Raw genomic sequence first — 20,982 nt, 5'->3', positions numbered from 1 at the left:
TTGGGTCAATTTTTTCTACTCTTTTCTACATTTTTAAGACATTACTGTGTATAATTTAAACTTTTGAATAGGCGTAATATGCATTGCAACCCTTGAACATTTAATACGTTTGTATTTGAAATCAAAACATTTCTTCCACTAAGTGCAGAAATATTTTGGCATCGTTTGTTTATGGCATTGACGTAAGAAGATCTGCAACACTGGGACGTACCTGCTGGTGTCTCCTACGTCTTGGTAGGAGGTGGTTCGGCAGCGCTTTTCCACAAGAGTGCATCAGAGAGCCAACAAACATGTCCCTACATTGTAGCTTCAGTGGACAGAAGAACCCAACAGCGGACATTATGAAAATGAGAATATGTTCAGTGTCTTTATTAACTAAATTCAAAACCTGAGACCACGATGCAACGGTCGGAATGAATAGCTCTGAGAGGGGCATCATTGAATAGCACAAAGTTTATTCAACATACAAAAATAAATACACATTACATACCATTAAAATATGCCAGAACATGTGTGAGAACTGCTAATTATTACTGCTACTTAGAAATACTAATGATACAATTGAGATAGTACTTTTGCAGTCTTGCAGTTGAATTAATGCTAACCTCAATGCAGAAGTTACAAAATATTTTCACTTTTTTACTTAATAACACTGTATTAAGAATTTATCTTAGACACAAATATAACGAATTACCTATCATGCATAATGTGTAGAAAAGGCATATTTGACACAAAACCAAAATAAAAAATAATGCTGTTACTCATAACCTACCGATAACTATGTTTATTCTATTAGAAACGCATAGTTTTTGCTTCTATTTTCATCACTAGTGATGTTCTTTCAGACTCTTGGTCTTAAATGAGGTTCCTGAACAAACAGAGCAGCTCACTTGCAAGAAAAAAAAAACTGTCTTGTAACTAAGTGGATGCTTATGTTGGGCATAAAAATACAAACTCCAAACATACATCATTTTATTAACTAGAAAAAAAACGTAAACAATTGCACACACTCAATACCAAAATAGTAACACTTCAGGGTACCGTAAGCACATAGTATTTTAATTTCAACCCTTAAAAAAGGAGTTGAAACAAAAATAAACAAGTCTGATGCGGAGTGTTTTATGTCAGTGAAAATTAACAACAAAAAAACCTTTTCTTTTTTTTTACCGACAATGACAAGATATTTACCATTAATTAAAAACATGCTAAAAACCAAGACAAAATTAAAAAAAAACGAAAGAATTCCTATCGAGGGCTTGGACCCAGAGGGGTTGTGTCCACCAAAAAAACATTCTATCTGCATTTCAGATATTTAGAATTATTCCAAGCCCTTGATACGAGTCAATTTATTTATTGCACCACAAGGTAATATTGCATAGGATGTAAGCTGTTACCAGCTCCTCATTGCCCAGCCATGATACTGTGCCTGTAAAAGAATCTTCACAAAGCTCTGATGCTGCTGAATTTGGAACGATGCATTTCAGCTGAATGGTTTAGAAGATCACAAATGCAACTCAAAAAAGGATGCACTTCATGACGTCTCCTACGTGTTCGCCAGCGGGCGTTTGTATTTTTACAGGCCTCAATGTGTCAGTGGGATCTGAGCTGTGAGATCGGTGACCCACTGTGGTATAAAGACTTTAAAATATAAAACAGTTGTGCTTTTTGTGCCTCCCGGACGATGCATCTACCGAGGGATGGGAAAATCTCCCAAAACCTCGTCGAGGGCCCGTTCTAGCAATCCTGATCCTCGCCGCAAGTGGAGGTGACCCCGGCCTTGGACAGGAAGAGCTTCCCGCTGGGGCAGACGCACACCTCGTAGAGACCCTGATCATTTCCAGAGACCCCTCCTCCGCCCAGAGGCAAGCTCGGCATGCGCACCGTCTCGGCATCCAGCACCAGCTGCACGGCCGCCGGCGTGCAGAGCGAGGAGAGACCACAGAGTTGTGTTGGATCAACAAAGAGATTTAACTGCACTTCAATCTTTCCGCTCTGCCGAATGTTTTTGCATACACACACACACACACACACAGACACACACATAATGACACAATATGCTGGGAGATGAGACGGGTGCACTGATCCATAAGGAAGTTATGAGAATAGTGATTAAAGTCCACTTTCCTGTGGCAGGAAAACAAAACAAATACTGAAAACCAGGGAATGTGAACATTCGCATGAATTATCCAGCACCAGCTCAGTGCGCATCAACGCGGTTTTCTTCCCTATAGGAGGAAAAGAGAGACGAGGGTGTGTTGTGTCCGGCGACTGTACGAATGCACTGCTTTACTGAGCAGACAAAAAGGCATAAGCAGCGCTGCATTTAGCCACATTCACTGAAACATGGAAACGGGAAACAAAAACTCATTAGCGCGCAGACAGAGGAGTAGGAGATCTCTTCTACAACGTCACTGCGAGTCAAAAGATGCAGCAAAGTGCAGTACGGAACAAGTGGAAGTAAGCGTGGCCTTTCTCACCAGTCCTATAGTCGACTGCAGGACGATGTCCATGTTGGAAGCAGCTTCAATGTTTCCGGCCAGCGCTTTGAAGTGAACTCCTCTTGGGGCTTCCACAGTGAGAGAGCGAGTGGGAGACTCCAACCTTAAAAAAAAAAAAAAGACAGTTTAGCAATACGGCCTCCGTCCATAGTGTGGATTTGTCCGTTTATTTTTAATACAAACTAAATCCTCTCATAGTTTTCCCCTAATCAAAGACATGCCGGTGAATTCACAGGCTGACGCGTTGAACTTTGCGAGGACTTGAGGCTCTTCTGAATATCGTATTTATACTTTACAGTAAAAAGGACTGAATGCTCACCACAGGTCCTTCAAGGGTTCAGATCTCAGCAGGGGAACCTCCACTGAATGCTGGAACAGGGCTCCTTCAGGACCTGATAGAGGGGGGGTTGAACACTGATCTTAGTTCTAGTGCCACCAGCACTAGACCAGTTTGGACCAGTTTGTCCTTTAGTTAAATATCAACATACTTTGTGTTTGGCACTGACTACTGACTACATTGTTAAGGATGCTTTTGGATCAGTGTGTTGGCTCAAACTGAAACAGCCCCACAGAGCTGCTAGCAAGGCTCGAGAGTCGAGCTTTTACTGCGTTTCACTTTTATTTGTTGAGGGAGTTTAAAAAAAAAAAATTAAAAAAAAAGAAAGAAGTGAGAGCGGTCTGCTGTCCGTCGACCCACGCGGCCTTGGGTATAATTTAGCAATCAGCTGACGCGCCCTTCAACATTAATCAGCTACACAGTGTGCCAGTGATCTATAAAACACACACACACACAGGACAGTAAGGAGGGAGAAGGACAAAATAAATATTGGTGACGGCGTAGCCAGATATTGGCCTGTTATTCTTTAACCTTCATCCTTTCTTTGTGCACTAAAAGGGGTTTGGGCTCCTGAGACGTGTGAGGACTTTTGTTGAAATGTTAGGTCAAAAAATGTCATTGAAAAAATTTCCAGATAGGTTAAGCTTGAAAAATAATAGTAAAAAAAGCTCAAAAATTGAAAAATATGAAAACCGTTAAAAAAAAATAATTGTAGAACATATTCAATTTTAAAATGTTTTGAAGAAAATGGAAAAAGGCTCAAAATTTGTTTAATAGAAAACAACAACAAAGACATCTTTGTTGGCTCAAAACTGTAGATGCGCTTGACATTTTGACATGACTGATTGTAAAAATCCCCTTCTCCTTGGTTGCTTGACATCCACCACCATAAGACATGTTCACACACACACCAGTCATCAATATCATGCCATATTTCGGAGGAAGCAGCAGGTGGCGGCCGTTTGTGTACCTGTGACTCGTAGTTTGTCCGGTCCAATCGCAGCCTGGCCGCCATCTGCGGTGAACAGCATGTTGTTGTTGTGGGAGCTGATGAGCAGATTTCGAGTGTGTCCCTGAGCCTCCGTAGGACCTGCAACGACAAAAAGAAAGAAAAAAAAAAACACCTGAAGGGGGGAGGGTGGGGGGGGGGGGGGTTTGGGAAGTCAACATCTCCATCCTCCCTCCTCGCGCTTTGCAACTCCGCAGCGCTTGAAGAACACAGTGAGGCAGATTCAGGCATCGCTACGAGAGGATCTCAACCTCCTCGCAGGGCTGAAAGAGCAAGCCATCCGCTTTCCTGGGGGGGGGGGGGGGGGGGGGACGTGTGGATTTAAAAAAAAAAAAAAGTGCAACGACAATACGGCTAAAGACCGAAAGGCCACATTAATGTCCACAGAACGGTCAGAGCCATCGGTGAAGGAGATATTTATCCCCCGTGAACCCGCAGGTTCCGTCCTCCAACGAGCACTTTGCTTTTATCCACAGAGGGCCGAGATTATGAAGGCTGTGCTTTTTTTTTTTTTTTTTCTTTTTTTTATGGCTTAATGATGGAGGACACGGTGACGGCACTGTGGAACGCCGCAATTAGTTTGGTCATTTGTTGGCCTTTTAATTATGACGGAAGGCTCAAGCGCTGCCGCGGGTGAGCCATAAAAGACACAAATATGATCCTCCACGGGCCTCGGGGCCCGGCGCGCCATGCACAACGACCCAGAAGCCACGGCGGGGAGAGGAATTGGGCCTTTAATGGATTTTAAATGGAAATCCAAAGGGATTATAAATGGAAAGGCGGCTTTCTTGTCACTATTAATGTTGGATGAGGAATCGCTGCAGGACAAGTGCATGAATGACTTTACTGTTGCCCTCATACATCAATGGGATACTTTATGATGCACGGGTGCGCCATGTGCTCCTGTGCGTACATGTGTCTTACCCACAGAAATCCTCCCTGTGACTTCACCATTTTCATTGCGGGCGTTGAGCGAAACGTTTTCCGATGAGTGCACGAGGAGGGACGCGTCCTGAAACAAGAAAAGGCCATTTTAACAATGCTGGTGTCATTTACATTGGCAAACTTTACCTTCATTACGTGAAAGAATATTGTTCAAAATTGGCCCGGCTTTATATAGGTCATGTTATTTAATGCTTTTACATTCGCACATTACAAAACAAACCACATCACGCAAGACTGTGAAAGTGGTAAATTATATTACATGTCATGTTACAGTGCAATTTCATCAAAATACGCCGTTTTACAACTTGTGATAGATAAAAGCCATTATAAGTACAATTAAGTGCTACAATTTGTCGGTGTTTTTAGTCGAGGTTTAGTCTGAAATGAATACAATATATAATAATATATGATAAACGTGTCAGCATTAAGCTCAAATCCTCACAATGTAAAGCCCCACAGAGCTTTAAGCAATCCTTTTCTGCAAAGGTTATATACATTTGTTGACAATAATAGTTACAGCCCATTATATGTTATTATTATATTGCATTAATTCACCAGCTCAAATTCCTCTATGCGTAACATATGTGGCAGTAAATGGCTTCTGATTCTGAAATGGCTTCTGATTTTAGAAAATTTAAAAAAAAAAAAATCTCACACTCAGAAAAGGACGTTTTTGTGAAATGTCCAAAACGATGAAGCCTCACCACTTCGCCAATGGACCTTTACGGGGAGCTCGGTTTACAAAGGAAACTAACTTTCCACGTTGGAAGGCGAAGGATTGGACTCCCTTAAATCCTCAATCTCATTAGACATCCACGGACTACATTAGAGAAAGTGTCAGTCCGTAAATAAGGAAAACATTACCTTTTTAACGAGGCCCGTAAAAAAAAAAAAATGCTAGAAAATGTGCTGCTGTGAGCAAGAAAAGGCGTAGCATGCAAACAACTGCAGCAAAGTGTTCCCATCTGCTGCTGGCAGGCAGGCCATAAACTACTTTCCACCACAAATATCCCCGAGGTTAATGGGGAGCTCTCTGCGCACCACGTGGGACCGCGTGGGACCGCCAAATCCAGTTTGATCCGACACATCTCCAAAAGAGAAAAGAGTAGAGTCGGGAATATGCAATTCTACAGCTGGATAAAAGTGTTTGATTGTCTGCAAAGGAATTTGATTCAGAAGCTGGCGGCGCGTCTCCTCTGCGCCGATCCGACTCAATCGGGCTTCAATTTGGTAAACCGTGAGATGCAATAATGGACAGGCCCACTCAAAATGAGTAGGACAGGAGGAAGAAAGCGGCACGCAGACCGGAAACAAAACAAAAACAACAATGCGGAGCAGAAGAGAAAGGTGAGAAAGTACTTCTCTGGAGTGGATTTCCTGAGCGTAGACGGGGAAAAGAAAGTCCGACTCGCCCTCGTCCAGCTTGACCCCATCCGGGTTCACCTGTAGGAGCCCCATCCCTCCCTGCCAACACAGCAAAGAAACACGGACTCAGGGAAAAGCACAACAAGGCCGGTTTTGAAAGGGAAAAGGTAAGAATTAAACATGTGACGGTTTAGGACCTACATTCAGTTTGTCAGCGTACCAATTTATAGCTTTCCAAGTGTGAATCGTTTAGCAATGGACTAAACCAGACAGATTAGGCTGTGCACACATTGAGTGTGTGTGTGTGTGTGTGTGTGTGTGTGTGTGTGTGTGTCTGTGTGTGTGTAGGTTGGTTGAGTCCCTTTTTCTGCAGACTCCATGGATGCCATCTGGACTTGAGAAGCAAACAAGCCTGCATGAAATAGAAAAGAAAAAAGAAAAAAAACTATCCCCGTATAGACAGCCATGTGTCGGTTAATAATAAATCCCACCGCTTCCACTGCTCATGATAACTGTCACAACCATGACGATTGGGTCATGTGATGGATGCACAACCCAAGTTACAAGAACAAATGTTGGGAAGTGACATAATAATCCTTAAGATAGAAAGAGAAGCATGGAATGAGAGGATATCTACATTTTGGATTTCGTAATATTCTGGATTTAAAAGGCCGCATTTCGGTGTAAGTGATGTAACTCACTGAAACTCCCAGAGCGCTATATTATTTACATACTTAACTGATTAACAAAAATCTCACTGTTTAAATTCTATTAAAGCTCCAACAACGGACCCAGCAACGTCGTTGTAAAATAGTCATTTGGTTAAAACAGTGACATCTGATTTGTCACCCTATGGCCCCCCCCCCCCCCCCCCCCCCCACAGAAGACAAATGGGACCCAGCCTGCCGAGGCGAAGGCACGCGTACCGTGTGAACACATCACCCTGAGGATCCAGATGTGAGGGCGAAGTTCACCACCAAGATGACGATGAGCAGGAGGACAAACAGGTAGAGGCAGCGCTTCCTCCAGCCGTAGATGCCGATCTTGTAGACGTTGTCGGGCACCGGCCCCGGCGGGCTGCTGCCCGGGGTGGTGGCCACGTACTGCTCCCGCACCATCTGCTGGCTGCCGCGTCACATGGAGGCGGACACGAGACAGATGTTAAAGGACACGAGACAGATGTTAAAGGAAGAGAAAAAAAAAGAAGAAAAGAAACATTTGGCCCTTCAGCCGGACTGGACGTGACAGCCGTTGGTCACGGGGCCAACGGCAACTACGAGTGTGTGATATCTGCAGCTCATCTGGTCACACACACGCACACACACACACGCGCACACACACACACGCACACATGCACACAGAGCTCTGACATCTTATTCTGAGCTGCAGTCCCTTCAGTGGCCACTTGGGGTGGCAGAAAACCGACATAACCCCTTTAAGTTGCTATGGGAAGAACATAAGCATTATTTAAGTAAGTCACTTTTCCAATATTCACCTTCTCCATCAGCTCATGAGGAAACATCACTGGTTGCTGAGCGCGTGTGATGAGAGCGAACCAGGAAAAAGATTAGCTCATGGTTGCCATGGCGGTTAGTCACTACAAGCAACCTCACTGCGTCACTATAAAGATTCCTTATGGAGTATATTTTAGTTGAGACTGTGACATATTCCTGATTATTTCCGGCAGGAGGGTTATGGGTTCAGTTGTGTGTGTTGTGTACCGCTCGGTCGGTCCTTGGCTGATCTCCCTGTGCAGTACCTGCATAATATGTTAGCTGGCCAGCTATGGCTGCATGCTTCAAGGACAATTGTGCCATTGTCCGTCTGCCGGCTCCTCCCTCGCTGCTCCGTGTTCCGTGCGTTTGGCAAACAGAACGAACCCGGAGCTCGTCACCTCTACCGGGGCAAACAGCTGGAGATCCGTTTGTTGTGTGGCCCACCTGCTAAAGATCACAACTCTACCCGAGAGCCACCTTTCTGTGGCTGCACTTTTATTCAACCGGCGGATAACTGGCTCTTTACGCCAAGGGAAAACTTGACAGGAGTTCCATTTATTTTTTATTAAATGTCAAATGGAAAATGCGGCCCACAGAGCCGAGGCCGCGTGCTAAGTGACCAAAACCAAGGGGACGCATTCCAAACCTCTGCAAGTTCTACTAGGAGCCGCCGTTCTGTGCATTGGGGCCTGAGAGCGAGCCCCCCCGCTCAGCACATTTACACCCATCCGACGACAGGGAACCTCAGGGACCCATTTCACAGTTAGCCTGTGTGTTTGGGCCCCATCGGAGCCAAGGATCACACGAGGTGTCTCTCCTTTGAATAATCTGCATCAATAACCAGACACACGCTGCAGAGATGGCTGCCGTTGTTCCAGATCCTCGTCTATACTTTATGGCAGAAAAGGTTCCGTGAACAAGGAGCCGGTGGATTTGCATACGGGGACAGATGTCGCATCGCACCGACGCAGTAAAAGGCCGTTTCCATCATGTCAAGGAGGCGCTTTTCAAACCCAAATTGATTTCCTCTCTGACATTAACAGATGCCGTGGCCACATGAACCCACTGCTGCTACCAGCAGGAAGGGGCCCGACAGACTGTACAGCACGAAGGCTGCGTTTCTGTAAATAATGAGGTTTTTCCACCCTCTCAGCGTGCGGCGATGAATAAAAAGCAAAGCAGCGCGCCGCTGTGGGGGGGGGGGGGGGGGGGGGGGGGGGCCGGAGCTCCGGGCTCTCCGCGTGACGCTTCCACACAGCCGATAATAAGAGGTCTCCACAGCTCATGCTTCTCTCTCCGTTTGCAGTAAACACAGAGGAGATGTATTTGCGTGAAAAAGGCCCGAGTTCTGTGACCGAACCCGCCACACGGACGCCGAGCCCGGCTCCGACTAAACAGCCAGACCAATGCAAGGTCGATGAGCAGTAAGTTATGTACAACGCTCACTTTCCCCTCATTTTAATTCATCAAGAGCCACGGTGAAGAATGGAATCTGCATAACGCGGCAGAGAAAGTAATTAAAGGTGTGCGCGGAGGCTCGAAAGAGGACGGAGATGAATTAGCGCCTGTTAAATTGACCTATTCCAATATCCCCCCCCCCCCCCACACTGTGCCCATTACCACCCACAGATCGTTTGCGGGCTAAACATGTTGATCGGCCCCACTCGGGGCGAATGAGCGCAGGGGGCGGAGGAGCTGCGGGTTTGTTCATTACGCCGATAATGGATTTGATGAGCCCCAGTGACTCTAAAACGAAGGCATTAAGGGGACTCGCCGAGAGGGGGGGGGGCGGCGGCGCAGAAGCCGGGTCTTTGGAGGCTTCTTCCGGCTCCAGTTTCACTGCAACCACCGAGCCCCTCGGGCCGCAGACCGCCGCTTCCATGGCGACCCTGAAGGGAAAAAACACGCCCCACCCCCCCCCCCTGAACGGTCCCACTGCAGCCTGAGACTCCAGAGGAAAGAGTTGTCATCAGGTCTTTTTTCTTCTCTTTTTTAAGCCTCCTGGTTATAAACGTCCATCGGAAAACGAATGCTGCTCCTGTAGCACATGATTCAAGCTTCAAAAAGCCCATTGGACCTCAAACACGGGCCCCTGTCTCCTGGGGAGAAGAAGACCAGGACTGTTAGCAGGACACTTGGCCCTTTTGGGATTGACCTCAAACCAGCGAGGCTCTTGGCCCGGCGGGTCTCTGACCTCTGGGAAGGAAGAGCCACAGGTTTTTTTTTTTCCAGAATCCAGCCTTCCCTTTGGAACGGAGACTAAAGTTTCAGTGCGTTAGGAAAGCTCAATTTGTGGAGGAGGTTCCCAGAGGAAGCTGAAGTCTGTCCGTCTAGTGAGTAGCCGCCGTCACGTCTCCACTCTGATGCCTCAACTTCTAAAAATAGTGCGCAGGATTGTGAACTAAATGTAAAAGGGCAGCACAGGACACACACACACACACACACATTACATGTCTGTAACTACTGGAAAAAACACCGTAGTATTGCTCATGACACAAAAGAACTCCAGGTCTTTTAGTTACTTCGGTGGTCACATATTTCTGGCCATGTATGGTAAAACCCTAGACAGCTGCCAACCGAAAAAAACCTTTTCCAAAACGACAAAGTAAGTCGCAGCACATTGGGAGACAAAGGAAAAGGAGAAAGAAGAAGAAGAGAAGAAGAAAAAAGAACATATTTAGAGAAACTGCTCAGTAGCTGAAAGGGTTTCTTTCCAAACATTACCTTAAGAGGACGTTCACAAAGAGACACAATGACAGCACTTGTGGAAGAAAGGGCAAGGGGACTCACCGTTGAGTGTTGCTCTCTCTCTCTCTCTCTCTCTGTGTGTCTCTCGCCCCGGTGAGCAGCTGGAGGAGCAGCACTGCCTGAGCCGCTCAGCTCGCTCGTCTGTCAGCCAGTCAGCAGCTGAGAGGCATAAATCCAGCTCAGGAAGCACCACGAGACGGCGCTCCCACCACCACTCCCCTCTGCAGCCGTCTCTGCAGACATCCGAGTACCATCCCAGCGTGTGTGTGTGTGTGTGTGTGAGAGAGAGAGAGAGAGAGACTTGTGGAGGGCAGTTAGTAAGTCAGAGTGGCAGAAGAGACAAGCAGCAGACACAGCGTATTTATAGGGTGAGGGGGGGGGTGTGTGTGAAGGTTCCAATGAACCCTCAGAACTATTACGAAAGAAGTTTCTGGCAGTTCTCGGAGCGGAACAATGACATTAAATAAAAGGCGAACACAAACGATGGACCCGATCAGCAGCGTGTAACCGTAGAAAAGACAGTGAGCGCATTGAGCAGCTTTTACAGCCCAAGGGCCCAAATCAACCGAAGACCCTCACGTGTCACACAAGTGAGGGCTGAGGTGGACCAAGTTGTGCTCAGCATTGACACCCTAAACACAAAATACAAGTATAAAAACGTTGATGGATTCACTAAAATCCATTACAGCGGAAGGGCTGTTATGGACCTAATTACATATGAAAACTAAACAAATAGCACCAATGATTCCAAAAGCAAAAGGACAAGGAAGTATTCCCAGGTCAGATCGGTCACCCGCAACCAAAGCAACAGTTTCCTGAGATCAACACCGTGAGAGCTGTGGAAGGTGCAAAGCCAAATGAATCAAATGTGAGGAAGTGATGGAGACGCACTGAGCTCGAGGGCTTCAGTCATACGATGTACACCACGATGTACACCACGATGTACACCACCACGTGCATGGACGGCCGTACAAAGACAACGGTATCAGCCATCTGTGCCCCTTCATGAACGAGAATACATTCAGCAGCTGATTTATTCGGTAATAAATCAAACTCCCAACAGATTAGTTCTTTCCTTTGATGTGCCCGAGGCTTTCATGCAGGACCCAGAAGATGCACGCGTACAAAGAACTACGGGGGGAACACTGCAGCAAAAGACACCTGGTGGAGAAGCTGATGGAGGAGCTGATGCCTCCTGCATGGTGTAGTTGGTTTGGATGGAGGTGGTGCGGAGGAGTGAAATCGGGACGTCCGACCGCATCAATCACAGAGTTCCGGCGCCCTTAATGCCCGCAGCAAACATCCGACAGCATCATTTTATGCCATTTCTTATTAATATCTCATAACCGCTCACTGCCCGGGGCAGTTAACAGACAAATGGGGTGTGGGGGGGGGGGGGGGGACATAAATGAAACATCTCTTGCATCCGGCATGAAAATATCCATCTTACACTGAGATCAAGTTCATTGGAGGGAAGACGTCCACTTGAATTTATCTGGTGACGCTGTATGAAATGAGGAATTCCATTACTGAAGGACTCCGATGGGGGCTGAAAGATTCTCTGGTGAGGCAGGAATGCGTTCAGTGTTAAATGCACAAAGTTTAATGTCATTTGGAGTCTATACATTTCTAAATATCCCAAAACCAAACCCTAAAGCACATCGCCAGTGTCTACATAGGGATGTATTCAAAAAGGCACACAAGACATACGGCTTTGTGAAAGTAAAAAGGCTTTTGAAATCATAGCACTGTGTTTCATTTGTTCACAATTACCCTTTTCACCTGTACATGTGATGAACTGGTTCTATTTGGTTTTCCTGCAGATAAATCAGTATCACTTTGATTGGTCATTGGGACACTTGTTTTCCTTTAACTCGCCTTAACCTGCAGACGCTGCATCATCAGACCAAAGACGAGCTCAACGTGAAAACATTGGCAATATAATATTTAACCCAGACGCAGCTTTCAAGGTGGAAGGAGAAGAGTACCAACACAACAACTGCATGGATTTTAGAGCATGTAAAAGGTTCTTCATAGAAACTTAATGTTTGCCTAAGAGAAAAGGAACAACATGGTCACATGTATTGTGCCATCTAACCATTTTGGTCCAGAGTTGGATGATTCCTTCTGGCTGTAACTTAAAAGATGAGTACATACAAATGAATTGAGACCAACCAAAAGTTAACACCTAGTTGTAAAATACACTTGTCTAGCCAGTAATAGTTACTGACACATCAACAGTAAACAAACGCACACATGTGATTTTGTCTTTACAGTTTTTATTCACCTTTTATTACAAACAGCTCATTGGAAGAAACAGGAGAACCTGCAAGACAAAAAAAGGAAACCGGTCAGTAGCTGCAACTAAGATGAATGATTAAAAGAACCAAAGTAAAAAGACAGATGTTTGCTTTGTACCCGATTATGCCTTCTCTGCTGGTTTCTCTGCTGCTTTCTCTGCCTCCTCATCGCCGCCCTTGGTGTTGCGAGTGTAGATGAGCTGTGCTCTGTGTTTGGACACCAGTTTGATCATTCCTGAAAGACAAAACCATGTATGCTTGTTAGCCACACACAAAAAGTTCCTACACGTCAGTTACCCTGCACTGAAAATCACATGAGCAGACGTTTCATTTCAAATGTAATTCAATCGTGCTTTGGTGCAAGAGTTATCTCTAGTCTTGAGTGATTTTAATACTTTAATGACTAACAGGTGATGTACAAATTTTAGCCACTGTTGACGTCGCCAATTCACCTCATAAACAAGCATGACCACCGAAAAGCTCTGCAGATTAACACATTACTTTATAACTTTCTCAAAGCTTGAGACAATACGCATGCTTTTATCAGAACAAAATTGCAGTCAGTGAGCACTTTATTTTTTATAGATAAATGCAGTTCACCTCTTCACGGTAATGTTTAAAGCGCATAGATTTGAGTGCATGTGAGATGATGCTACTGAAGCGCGATGGTAACAGATTCCACCTTCAATGGCTTCTTTAATGCTGTATCAAGTCCACCATTTACTATCTAGCAGGTTGCTTGGTTCCTGTGTGAAGCATTATATTTGACATTGCTAAAATGTTTCGAAAAGCATTCGCCTGCTACTTTTGGAAATTGTGCTTTAATATATCTTTGAGAAGAGTATTTTAAAAAAGACAAAAACAATGTTGCAGCTATGATAAGTGATGTGGGCGGTAGACACGCTGCATATCCACCATAAACATCACTGTCATTTGGGAACCGCCACAGAAACACATTAGCATGATATGCAGTGAGAGCATTTATACATGTTACAAAAAAAGCTATAAGTGCTGATGACTTGGTGTTACCATGAGCTTAATGTTGCATCACAAAATTGTACATGACAGAGTTATTGTTCTTGTTCAGATCATCTGCACCTCTGCCTTCAAGCAATATTCTAGTAGTTGAGATGACTTAACAGACGCTAAGATTACCTGGACAAATAAAACAATGTGTGCAGCTCGATGCATGTTCTAATTTCGAGTGCACTACTCTGGGTTATTGGGCAGACGTTTTCTTTTTTACAACAAAATACCTTTAGCGAGCAGCTCCTGGAGAGCGTTCCTGGCCAGAGAGCCACGGATCTTCAGCCTCTCAGACACAACCGCTGGGGTGATGAGCTTGTAGTTGGGGACCTCTTTGTACAACTTCTCGTAGGTTGCCTTGTCGAAGAGCACCAGGTTGTTGAGCTTATCCCTAACCTTTCCCTTGGACCACTTCTGCTCAAATCACAAAAAGGGGGGAGGGGGGGTTCTTTTATTAGGAAAGCTGTGTAGTGTGCCGGATGATGAAATCCTTGACACATCGCCACATTTAAAGTCACAATGTTGGACTTTTAACAACTACACACCTTCTTCTTGGCTTTGCCTCCAGATTTGTTGACTGGGTCCTTCTCCTTCTTGGACTTCCCAGCGTCCTTCTTCTTGTCCTGCTTGGGAGGCTAAAACACAAGAGGACCACCGGTTACAACCCTTCACACCGTCTCACATTGTGGGCTAACGTCACACGTGGGCCACGTCAAAATGTGCTTTAACCGCCGTGTTTAATACCATAAAGGACGTTAGCAAACATATGTTCAGCTGATGGGGCGGAGACAGCAGCCGAGAGTTTAACTAACGTTTCTGGCCGGCATGGGATGGCCTTGCCTCGTTAGTCGTTGAGCGTACAGTACTCGGCAATGACCACGGGTTGGGTCTAAATTATTATAAACGACATAGTAATAGTCCATCTTGATCGAGCACGGCGTGGGTCACATTTGGATTGTAGTGATTTAACCGGGATCGGTGACAACTCTGCACAGCGCAGTTTATTTCACGGGTTCAATGCGAGAGCATGGAGGAGTTAGCACGCTAGCTAGCGAACTAGCCAACCGCTAAATGAGTGAAATCTAACACGTTAATCCGTCACCGATACACTCTGGGCAGTATACCAGCAACCGCAGCCATCGCCACATAATCCGAATAACTACAACTCGACATTAGTGAAGGAAAAGTGGACCATTTTTTTATTTGTTCCGACAAAACGTGTGTAAACTGTCCTCACCATGTTTCCTCGTCAAGATGTCGGAGCGAAAGGAAGTTCACCCGTGCAAGTGCCCCTTAGACAACCCGTATATGCGGAAATGGAAAATGGAATCATGGGAAATTGAGTTCGATCGTTTTTTAAATTGTTATTGGCACATCAAATTGCTCAGTTTTACCAATATACCATACAGTTATATCGGTCAGTTTTATTTTGACACGAAGATAAAAAATAATAAAGAAAATATAAAATAGCTTAATATGGGGTTTTTTTTAAGTTGCCCTGTCACACTGTTGGGGTCACGTGACGCGTGTCAGCCGTGCAGGACGTTGCAAACATGGTGATCTTCAGTGTGTACGTGGTGAACAAGGCCGGAGGTTTAATCTACCAATATGACAATTACGTCCCGAGAGCGGAGGCCGAGAAAACGTTTAGCTACCCTTTAGACTTGGTGCTGAAGAATCACGACGAAAAGGTGGTCGTATCGTTTGGACAGCGGGACGGAATCCGGGGTAACGTACCGGGGCGTTACGTTAGCTCGAGTAGCTAACGTAGCGTTAGCTTTGTTTACTTGCTAGCTAACGTTAACGTATCATTAGAAACCTCTCGTGTGGGCTATTTCACCCATTTAGCATTGCATTTCGTTGATCTTTGAGACTATGTTCTGTCACTCTGCAGTGGGCCACGCAGTGCTGTCCATCAATGGAGTTGACGTGCAAGGCAAGAACACCGCGGACGGGAAGGACACCCTTGAATATTTAAAAGATCCTGCAAATTATCCGGTGTCTATTCGCTTTGGACGGGCACGACTGAGCTCAAACGAGAAGCTGATGCTGGCATCCATGTTCCACTCGTAAGTCGTGTCCATGTTCGACAGGAGGCTTTGAGTCCGATGTTGTTTTTACCCCAAATATTAAGAACATTCCTCTGTGTCCAGTAACAGGAGGCTGTCACTACATCTCATAGTCTTTTGCAATTTTAAATTAAGGAAAAAGTTTTCACTTATTTAAATGACTGCATCTCTTTACCAGAGCACTTTACCTATGGTTGGATGCATGCTTTTAGCTACTTCGGCATTCACATTCAAGGCCTGCCATTTAGTGTGATGCATTAGCCCAACGTGGATCCGTCACATTGCATATTGTCTGTGGATCTCTGACTTGAGCAACAGTCTGTGTTTCTTCTTCCCCCCCCCCCCCCCCCCCCCCCCCCCCCCCCCCCCCCCCCCCCCCCCCCCCCCCCCCCAGGTTGTTCGCTATAGGTTCCCAGCTGTCTCCTGACGTCGGGAGTTCAGGGATTGAAATGCTAGAAACTGATGTCTTCAAACTCCACTGTTTCCAGACGCTCACAGGTCAGTAGGGTGTCACTGTAGGTGTAATAAAGCACACCCTGATATTAAGTCGCATTTAAAAACGCACACACTCTGTATTCTTTACATGAGAATTATTATTTTACACTGATGTCCTTGTCGTTGTTTGGATCTCTCAGGGATAAAGTTCATCGTGCTGGCAGACCCTCGACAGTCTGGTATTGATGCACTATTAAGGAAGATATATGAGATCTATTCGGATTTTGCACTCAAGAACCCGTTTTATTCTCTGGAAATGCCAATCAGGTAAATACGAATAATCGGGCTGAGGTTGCTTCCCATTCTGTATGGTTTGTATCTTAACATATCCAGTTGCTTGTGTCTTCTGATGTCACTGCAAACGTTTGATTTTCTCAGGTGTGAACTCTTTGACCAGAATCTGAAGGGTGCACTGGAGATTGCAGAGAAGGCTGGCAACTTTGGAGCTGGATCTTGAACCAGAGGAGACTAGATGTGTGCAATGATCTCCTAACCACAACACACTGACTTTATATGAAGGGGGTTCAAAATTTAAGAAAAACTAAAAATTGATTTTTTGTTTTACAAGTTGGTGTTGGATTGTAAATGAACACATTGTAAATATTTATGTTTTGTAAATACTTGGAAATTAATTACATACGTTTTGCATATCTGTTTGTGTGCATTTATATTAACTGAATGATTGATTGCTGGGTATTTAGCTTAAACTATTAAAACCTAACTAATTTATTCAAGACATTGCCGACCACACATTTTGTTTTCTATAGAAATGTATTTTTCCATTCTCGATTCATTACAGAAGTTAAAAAAAAACACATTGTAAAATACATCAGTTTAAAACAGGTGCCAGTTTTAAGCTCTCGAATTAGTAAAGAGTAACCCTTTCTCTAGATGTCCTATTACTTGGCAAACAATGAGAGGTTATTTTAGTAAATACTGCAGAAAAGCATCTTTCAAACTTTTTTTTCTCAAAAAAAGGCACTCAACGTCCTGTCAGACAAGTAATATTGTAAAATAAAAATAAAAAATCCAGTTACAAAAATGTTAAAATTCATCAATAGCTTAAAATATTGGGTTTTTGTCTGGAATAGAGAAGAGGTGTAATGAGGTTTTATTCGGCTTTCTTGGACACGTGGCCCATCTTGGTGCGGATGTTGCGCAGAAGGATGAATCCAATGGTGGTGATGCCACAGGAGACCTCTGCTACCCAGAAGGCCGTTTCCCAGCCGTGATGTTTGGCAATGGTGCTGAATGGAAGTCCAGACAGGAAGCCACCGACTGAAAAGAAGACAAGTTTACTCCCAAGGATTAAAGAAGAGCAAAAGTATGTTCCACACTATACAAAGTAAACCAAGTAAAAAATCTCCCTACGGTACTATTTGCATCGTTTCATTAGTAACTGCTGTATGTAAGGCGCCACATGATGCATACGGTGATGATTCTTAAATTAAAACCACTCAACTTACTGTTAGCCATCAGGGCCACAATGGCGTGTGAAGTCCCGCAGTAGTTGGAGGGGGCGCTCTCATTGGCTATGACTCCGAATAACGCTATTGGTCCGTAAGAGGAGAAACCGAAAGCAGCACCCAAGCTGAGTATCCACACCTGAACGGACAAAACAGAATTAAGCTTAAGAATCTGTAGGTTACCAACTACAGTCGAATGGGACGTCGGTGTGTGGAAAAGATACCTTTGAGCTGTCAGCGGTGACCGTGACTCTGAACAGGTACATGGACACAAACATCCCAGCCATCATGCAGACCAGGATGAAATGGCGAGGATTGCCATAGAGCGTCTTGCGTTGCTGCACAAAATAAGGGAACTAAAATAACAGTTGTCCTGGTTTCTTCTGTTGCTAACTTCCGATTACATATAATCGTTATTTTTAAAGAACCAAAACAAGACCGTTTATTTTCCTTTGCGTGGCTGTGACGCAGAAACACGAGGGAAGCGCAAGCCAGTTTGGGGTTAAGTCTGCAAACTCACTTTGGCCACCGCCTTGTCAGAGAGATAACCTGCTGCCAGACTGCCAAACAGGCCTCCAACCTCCAGCGCACTCATGTACGAGCTGCCTACCAGGAAGAACACGTGATTAAAGAATATTCACAATCTGACCGAGCTGAATCCTTCAGCATATTATCCAGCATAAATGTGAGGCGTTTGCTCCGCACTCTCCTCCATACCCATGAGTGCAGACTGGCCCTTATCCTGGATGAGAAACAGCTGACCCCAGTCGGTGCAGGCCGTCTTCACCCCGAACACCACCAGGTAGGACGTGGACAGCAGCCACAGGTAGGGGGACAGCAGGAACTCGGACAGGGTGCTTTCATCGCTGGAGGATTCTGAAACGGAAGCAGGCAGAAGACAGCGTGTTTTTACGCTTCTGATCGGACGAGCGCATTAAACACGGCCTCGTTCTCACGTTGACCGCGTGCAAACAGCACGAGAGGGGCCCGCTGGGCCCAAAGTCCACCCAGACAGCGACCTTTAGTCACAACATAGGGAGGCACATGCTGTGCAAGAACTGGATAATGAACCGCGGCATTAAGCAGCTTGAAGTAAATATCTGGTGCTTTATTCCAGTCCATATGAACATTCATTGTCACCTCCTTTGCTCTTCTTGCCGGCTGCCTCGATGCTGGGAAGCCCCACGTCCTTGGGCTCGTTCTTGATGAGCAGCAGACAGAAAAAGGAAGCCGCCACACAGATCATTCCGGACACGAACAGTATCGTCCTCCAGCTGTAGCTCTGGGTCAGCACCGTGGCAATGATGGGGCCCAAGCTGCCAGCCAGATTCATGCTGCAGGAGAGAATCGCCCACCACGTCCCGAACTGAGAGGGCTCAAACCACTGACGGCAGAGGGAATAACGAGGTACGACGTACAGGAGCGATGAGATGATTGAATCGCTGTATTACTGACGCTCAAACTGCACAGAGTAAAAGAAACGCATGGAATGGGACGGGCAGACGCCGAGGTACCTTGCGCAGCACCCTGCCGCAGGGCGGCCAGCCGAGGCCCTGGCCCAGGCCGTTGAGGAACCACAGGCCAGAGAAGACGGCGACGGTGGAGGACCAGGAGAAGACCACGTTGATGCCTCCCACCAAGCACAGGCCAATGGAGAAGAGCCAGCGGGCGCTGATCTGGTCCGAAAGCACGCCGCTGATGAACTTACTGATGGCGTAGGCCAAAGACTGACTGCTGGTGATCATGCCTGAACAAAAGAGGGGCATTGAACAATTTTAAAAAGCGAGATGGTCCCTTTCCAAATATTTATGCAAGACAGCTCTCAAGGAGAAACACACATCTTTAGAATTCTACAATTCCAACATTTATAAGAACAGTTTCATGAAAGACGTTACCTTACTGTAAGAGCATAAACTGTGACTTATATTCCTTCGCATGTAAACAATCAAGGGGTTAAATCAAGAGTCTCATACCCAGGTCGTCCTTATCCAGAGGAATTTCCTCCATGAGTGAAGGCATCACAAAGGAAAAGGTCTTTCTGTTAAAGTAGTACAGCGTGTAGCCCAAAAACATGGCCAGAAATATAGTGCCTCGGTAGTATCCATAACTCGCTGTGGCCATGGTTGTGGATGTAGTGCTTTAAAAAAAAAAAAAAGACAAAAACGGGAAGAACAGACAGACTGCAATTGAGAGAAAAGGAGCCAGCTCCTGTCGTGTGACAGACTTCTTGACAGTGAACTTTGCCACAGGATCCTCGGTATACCCTCAGCTGCTTACGACTGGAGATGTGCACGCAATCAGTCCTAGAGGTCAATGGTCAACTTCTCCTGACCCGCAGCCGATTCAATCTGGGACTCGCTTGCAGGCCAGCCGGAGCGATTGGACAATGAAATCAATCAGTCTGTGATCTGTCGTTCAAAACAAAGGGGCGCTTCGACGTGAACCAAAGGGGCCGCGGTGGGCTGCTTCTCTGCCGCCTGCTGCTGCTTCTCCACCCGAGGAGGTTGTGGAAGCAGTCCTCACATCGACGTGGTTAATGATTTGCTGTGAGGTCCAATAGTGACAGCGGGACCAGGGGGAGGCTCCACAGATGGTGGGATTAAAATGTGTCGTGGGCTGCTGCGTAAGAGACACAAGGTCAATGAGGGTTGGAGGCAGGTCACTGTGAAATGAGACATTAGCTATAGAACAATAAAGGAAGCAAACATTAATAAAATGCTGGAGACAGTGATGTTAATGTGTGAAGGTCGTCATGCTGAGCAAAACACTTCCGTGTCACAATACAACAATGCAGTGGCCACAGAGTTTATTTTCCCTGCAATAATCGAAAAGTCCAGTAGACAAACACCACTGATTTGTGTTGGGATAAGCGGAGCGATGATAACTTCCGGCGTTGTTGAATTTACCTAAAAACTGACGTCATCCCTTGGAGGCATTTAAAGCGCGTGCGGAGCCACTTCCGCTGTGTGCGTGTCGGTCCTGAGCGTGGAAAGTCCGCCCTGCTGAGTGACATCAGAAACCAATTAACAGGGAGTGGAATTGGGTTATAAAACCCCCCCAACAGCGGGCCTCCGACGGTGCTGACTCGGCAAACCTTTTCATTTCTATGATGAATGCGTGCAACGCTGTTCTGTGCTCGTCGTGGAACACGCTCCGTACTAGAGGTTCCGTTTGACTGCGGACTTTCTTTTATTCATTTATTCAAAACATGCATTCGTAGAATTTTCA

At 45.7% G+C, this 20,982-nt stretch overlaps 4 protein-coding genes across 5 annotated transcripts; 1 reads left to right on the top strand and 3 right to left on the bottom strand.

The window, feature by feature from the left end:
• Positions 1–434: 434 nt before the first annotated feature.
• sgcg (sarcoglycan, gamma) lies at positions 435–10,661 on the bottom strand. The gene is given in 9 exon segments (XM_062561092.1): positions 435–1,902; positions 2,478–2,601; positions 2,818–2,890; positions 3,806–3,925; positions 4,769–4,856; positions 6,149–6,249; positions 7,090–7,110; positions 7,113–7,279; positions 10,441–10,661. Coding segments are annotated over 8 exon segments (855 nt in total). The 5' UTR covers positions 7,273–7,279; positions 10,441–10,661; the 3' UTR covers positions 435–1,734.
• Positions 10,662–12,667: 2,006 nt separating this feature from the next.
• Positions 12,668–15,062, bottom strand: rps25 (ribosomal protein S25). The gene is made up of 5 exons (XM_037467008.2): positions 14,962–15,062; positions 14,270–14,359; positions 13,955–14,138; positions 12,817–12,933; positions 12,668–12,724 (listed from the first exon to the last, which is right to left on the bottom strand). The coding sequence occupies exons 1-4, from the start codon at positions 14,962–14,964 to the stop codon at positions 12,821–12,823; spliced, it is 390 nt and encodes a 129-aa protein (XP_037322905.1). The 5' UTR covers positions 14,965–15,062; the 3' UTR covers positions 12,668–12,724; positions 12,817–12,820.
• Positions 15,063–15,240: 178 nt separating this feature from the next.
• On the top strand, positions 15,241–16,938 carry trappc4 (trafficking protein particle complex subunit 4). Its single transcript, XM_037466995.2, has 5 exons — positions 15,241–15,452; positions 15,619–15,793; positions 16,188–16,291; positions 16,429–16,555; positions 16,667–16,938. The coding sequence occupies exons 1-5, from the start codon at positions 15,278–15,280 to the stop codon at positions 16,743–16,745; spliced, it is 660 nt and encodes a 219-aa protein (XP_037322892.1). The 5' UTR covers positions 15,241–15,277; the 3' UTR covers positions 16,746–16,938.
• Positions 16,939–17,078: 140 nt separating this feature from the next.
• slc37a4a (solute carrier family 37 member 4a) lies at positions 17,079–20,861 on the bottom strand. Of its 2 annotated transcripts, none has more exons than XM_037466964.2 (9): positions 20,661–20,861; positions 19,728–20,373; positions 19,269–19,501; positions 18,895–19,138; positions 18,472–18,630; positions 18,275–18,360; positions 17,979–18,092; positions 17,755–17,893; positions 17,079–17,566 (listed from the first exon to the last, which is right to left on the bottom strand). In XM_037466964.2, exons 2-9 carry the CDS (start codon positions 19,873–19,875, stop codon positions 17,400–17,402), a joined length of 1,290 nt encoding a protein of 429 aa, XP_037322861.1. In that variant the 5' UTR covers positions 19,876–20,373; positions 20,661–20,861; the 3' UTR covers positions 17,079–17,399. The 2 variants fall into 2 exon arrangements, with proteins under 2 accessions (XP_037322861.1, XP_037322870.1); XM_037466973.2 differs by having other exon boundaries at positions 19,728–20,370.
• Positions 20,862–20,982: the final 121 nt, after the last annotated feature.

Source organism: Pungitius pungitius, chromosome 3 (genome assembly GCF_949316345.1).
Source record: "Pungitius pungitius chromosome 3, fPunPun2.1, whole genome shotgun sequence".
NCBI lineage: Eukaryota > Metazoa > Chordata > Actinopteri > Perciformes > Gasterosteidae > Pungitius > Pungitius pungitius.
The sequence above is the reverse complement of the archived record's forward strand: the minus strand, read 5'-3'. Positions and strand labels throughout refer to the sequence as shown.

Coding starts and splice junctions, on each gene's coding strand:
- rps25 (XM_037467008.2), bottom strand. Junction 14,139..14,269: donor GAGGCAAAGCCAAGAAGAAG/GTGTGTAGTTGT, acceptor TGATTTGAGCAG/AAGTGGTCCAAGGGAAAGGT. Junction 12,934..13,954: donor CCAGGAGCTGCTCGCTAAAG/GTATTTTGTTGT, acceptor TTTGTCTTTCAG/GAATGATCAAACTGGTGTCC.
- trappc4 (XM_037466995.2), top strand. CDS start 15,278: ATGGTGATCTTCAGTGTGTACGTGGTGAACAAGGCCGGAGGTTTAATC. Junction 15,453..15,618: donor ACAGCGGGACGGAATCCGGG/GTAACGTACCGG, acceptor GTCACTCTGCAG/TGGGCCACGCAGTGCTGTCC. Junction 16,292..16,428: donor CTGTTTCCAGACGCTCACAG/GTCAGTAGGGTG, acceptor TGGATCTCTCAG/GGATAAAGTTCATCGTGCTG.
- slc37a4a (XM_037466964.2), bottom strand. CDS start 19,875: ATGGCCACAGCGAGTTATGGATACTACCGAGGCACTATATTTCTGGCC. Junction 19,139..19,268: donor GCGGCAGGGTGCTGCGCAAG/GTACCTCGGCGT, acceptor CTCTGCCGTCAG/TGGTTTGAGCCCTCTCAGTT. Junction 18,093..18,274: donor CTGACAAGGCGGTGGCCAAA/GTGAGTTTGCAG, acceptor TATTTTGTGCAG/CAACGCAAGACGCTCTATGG.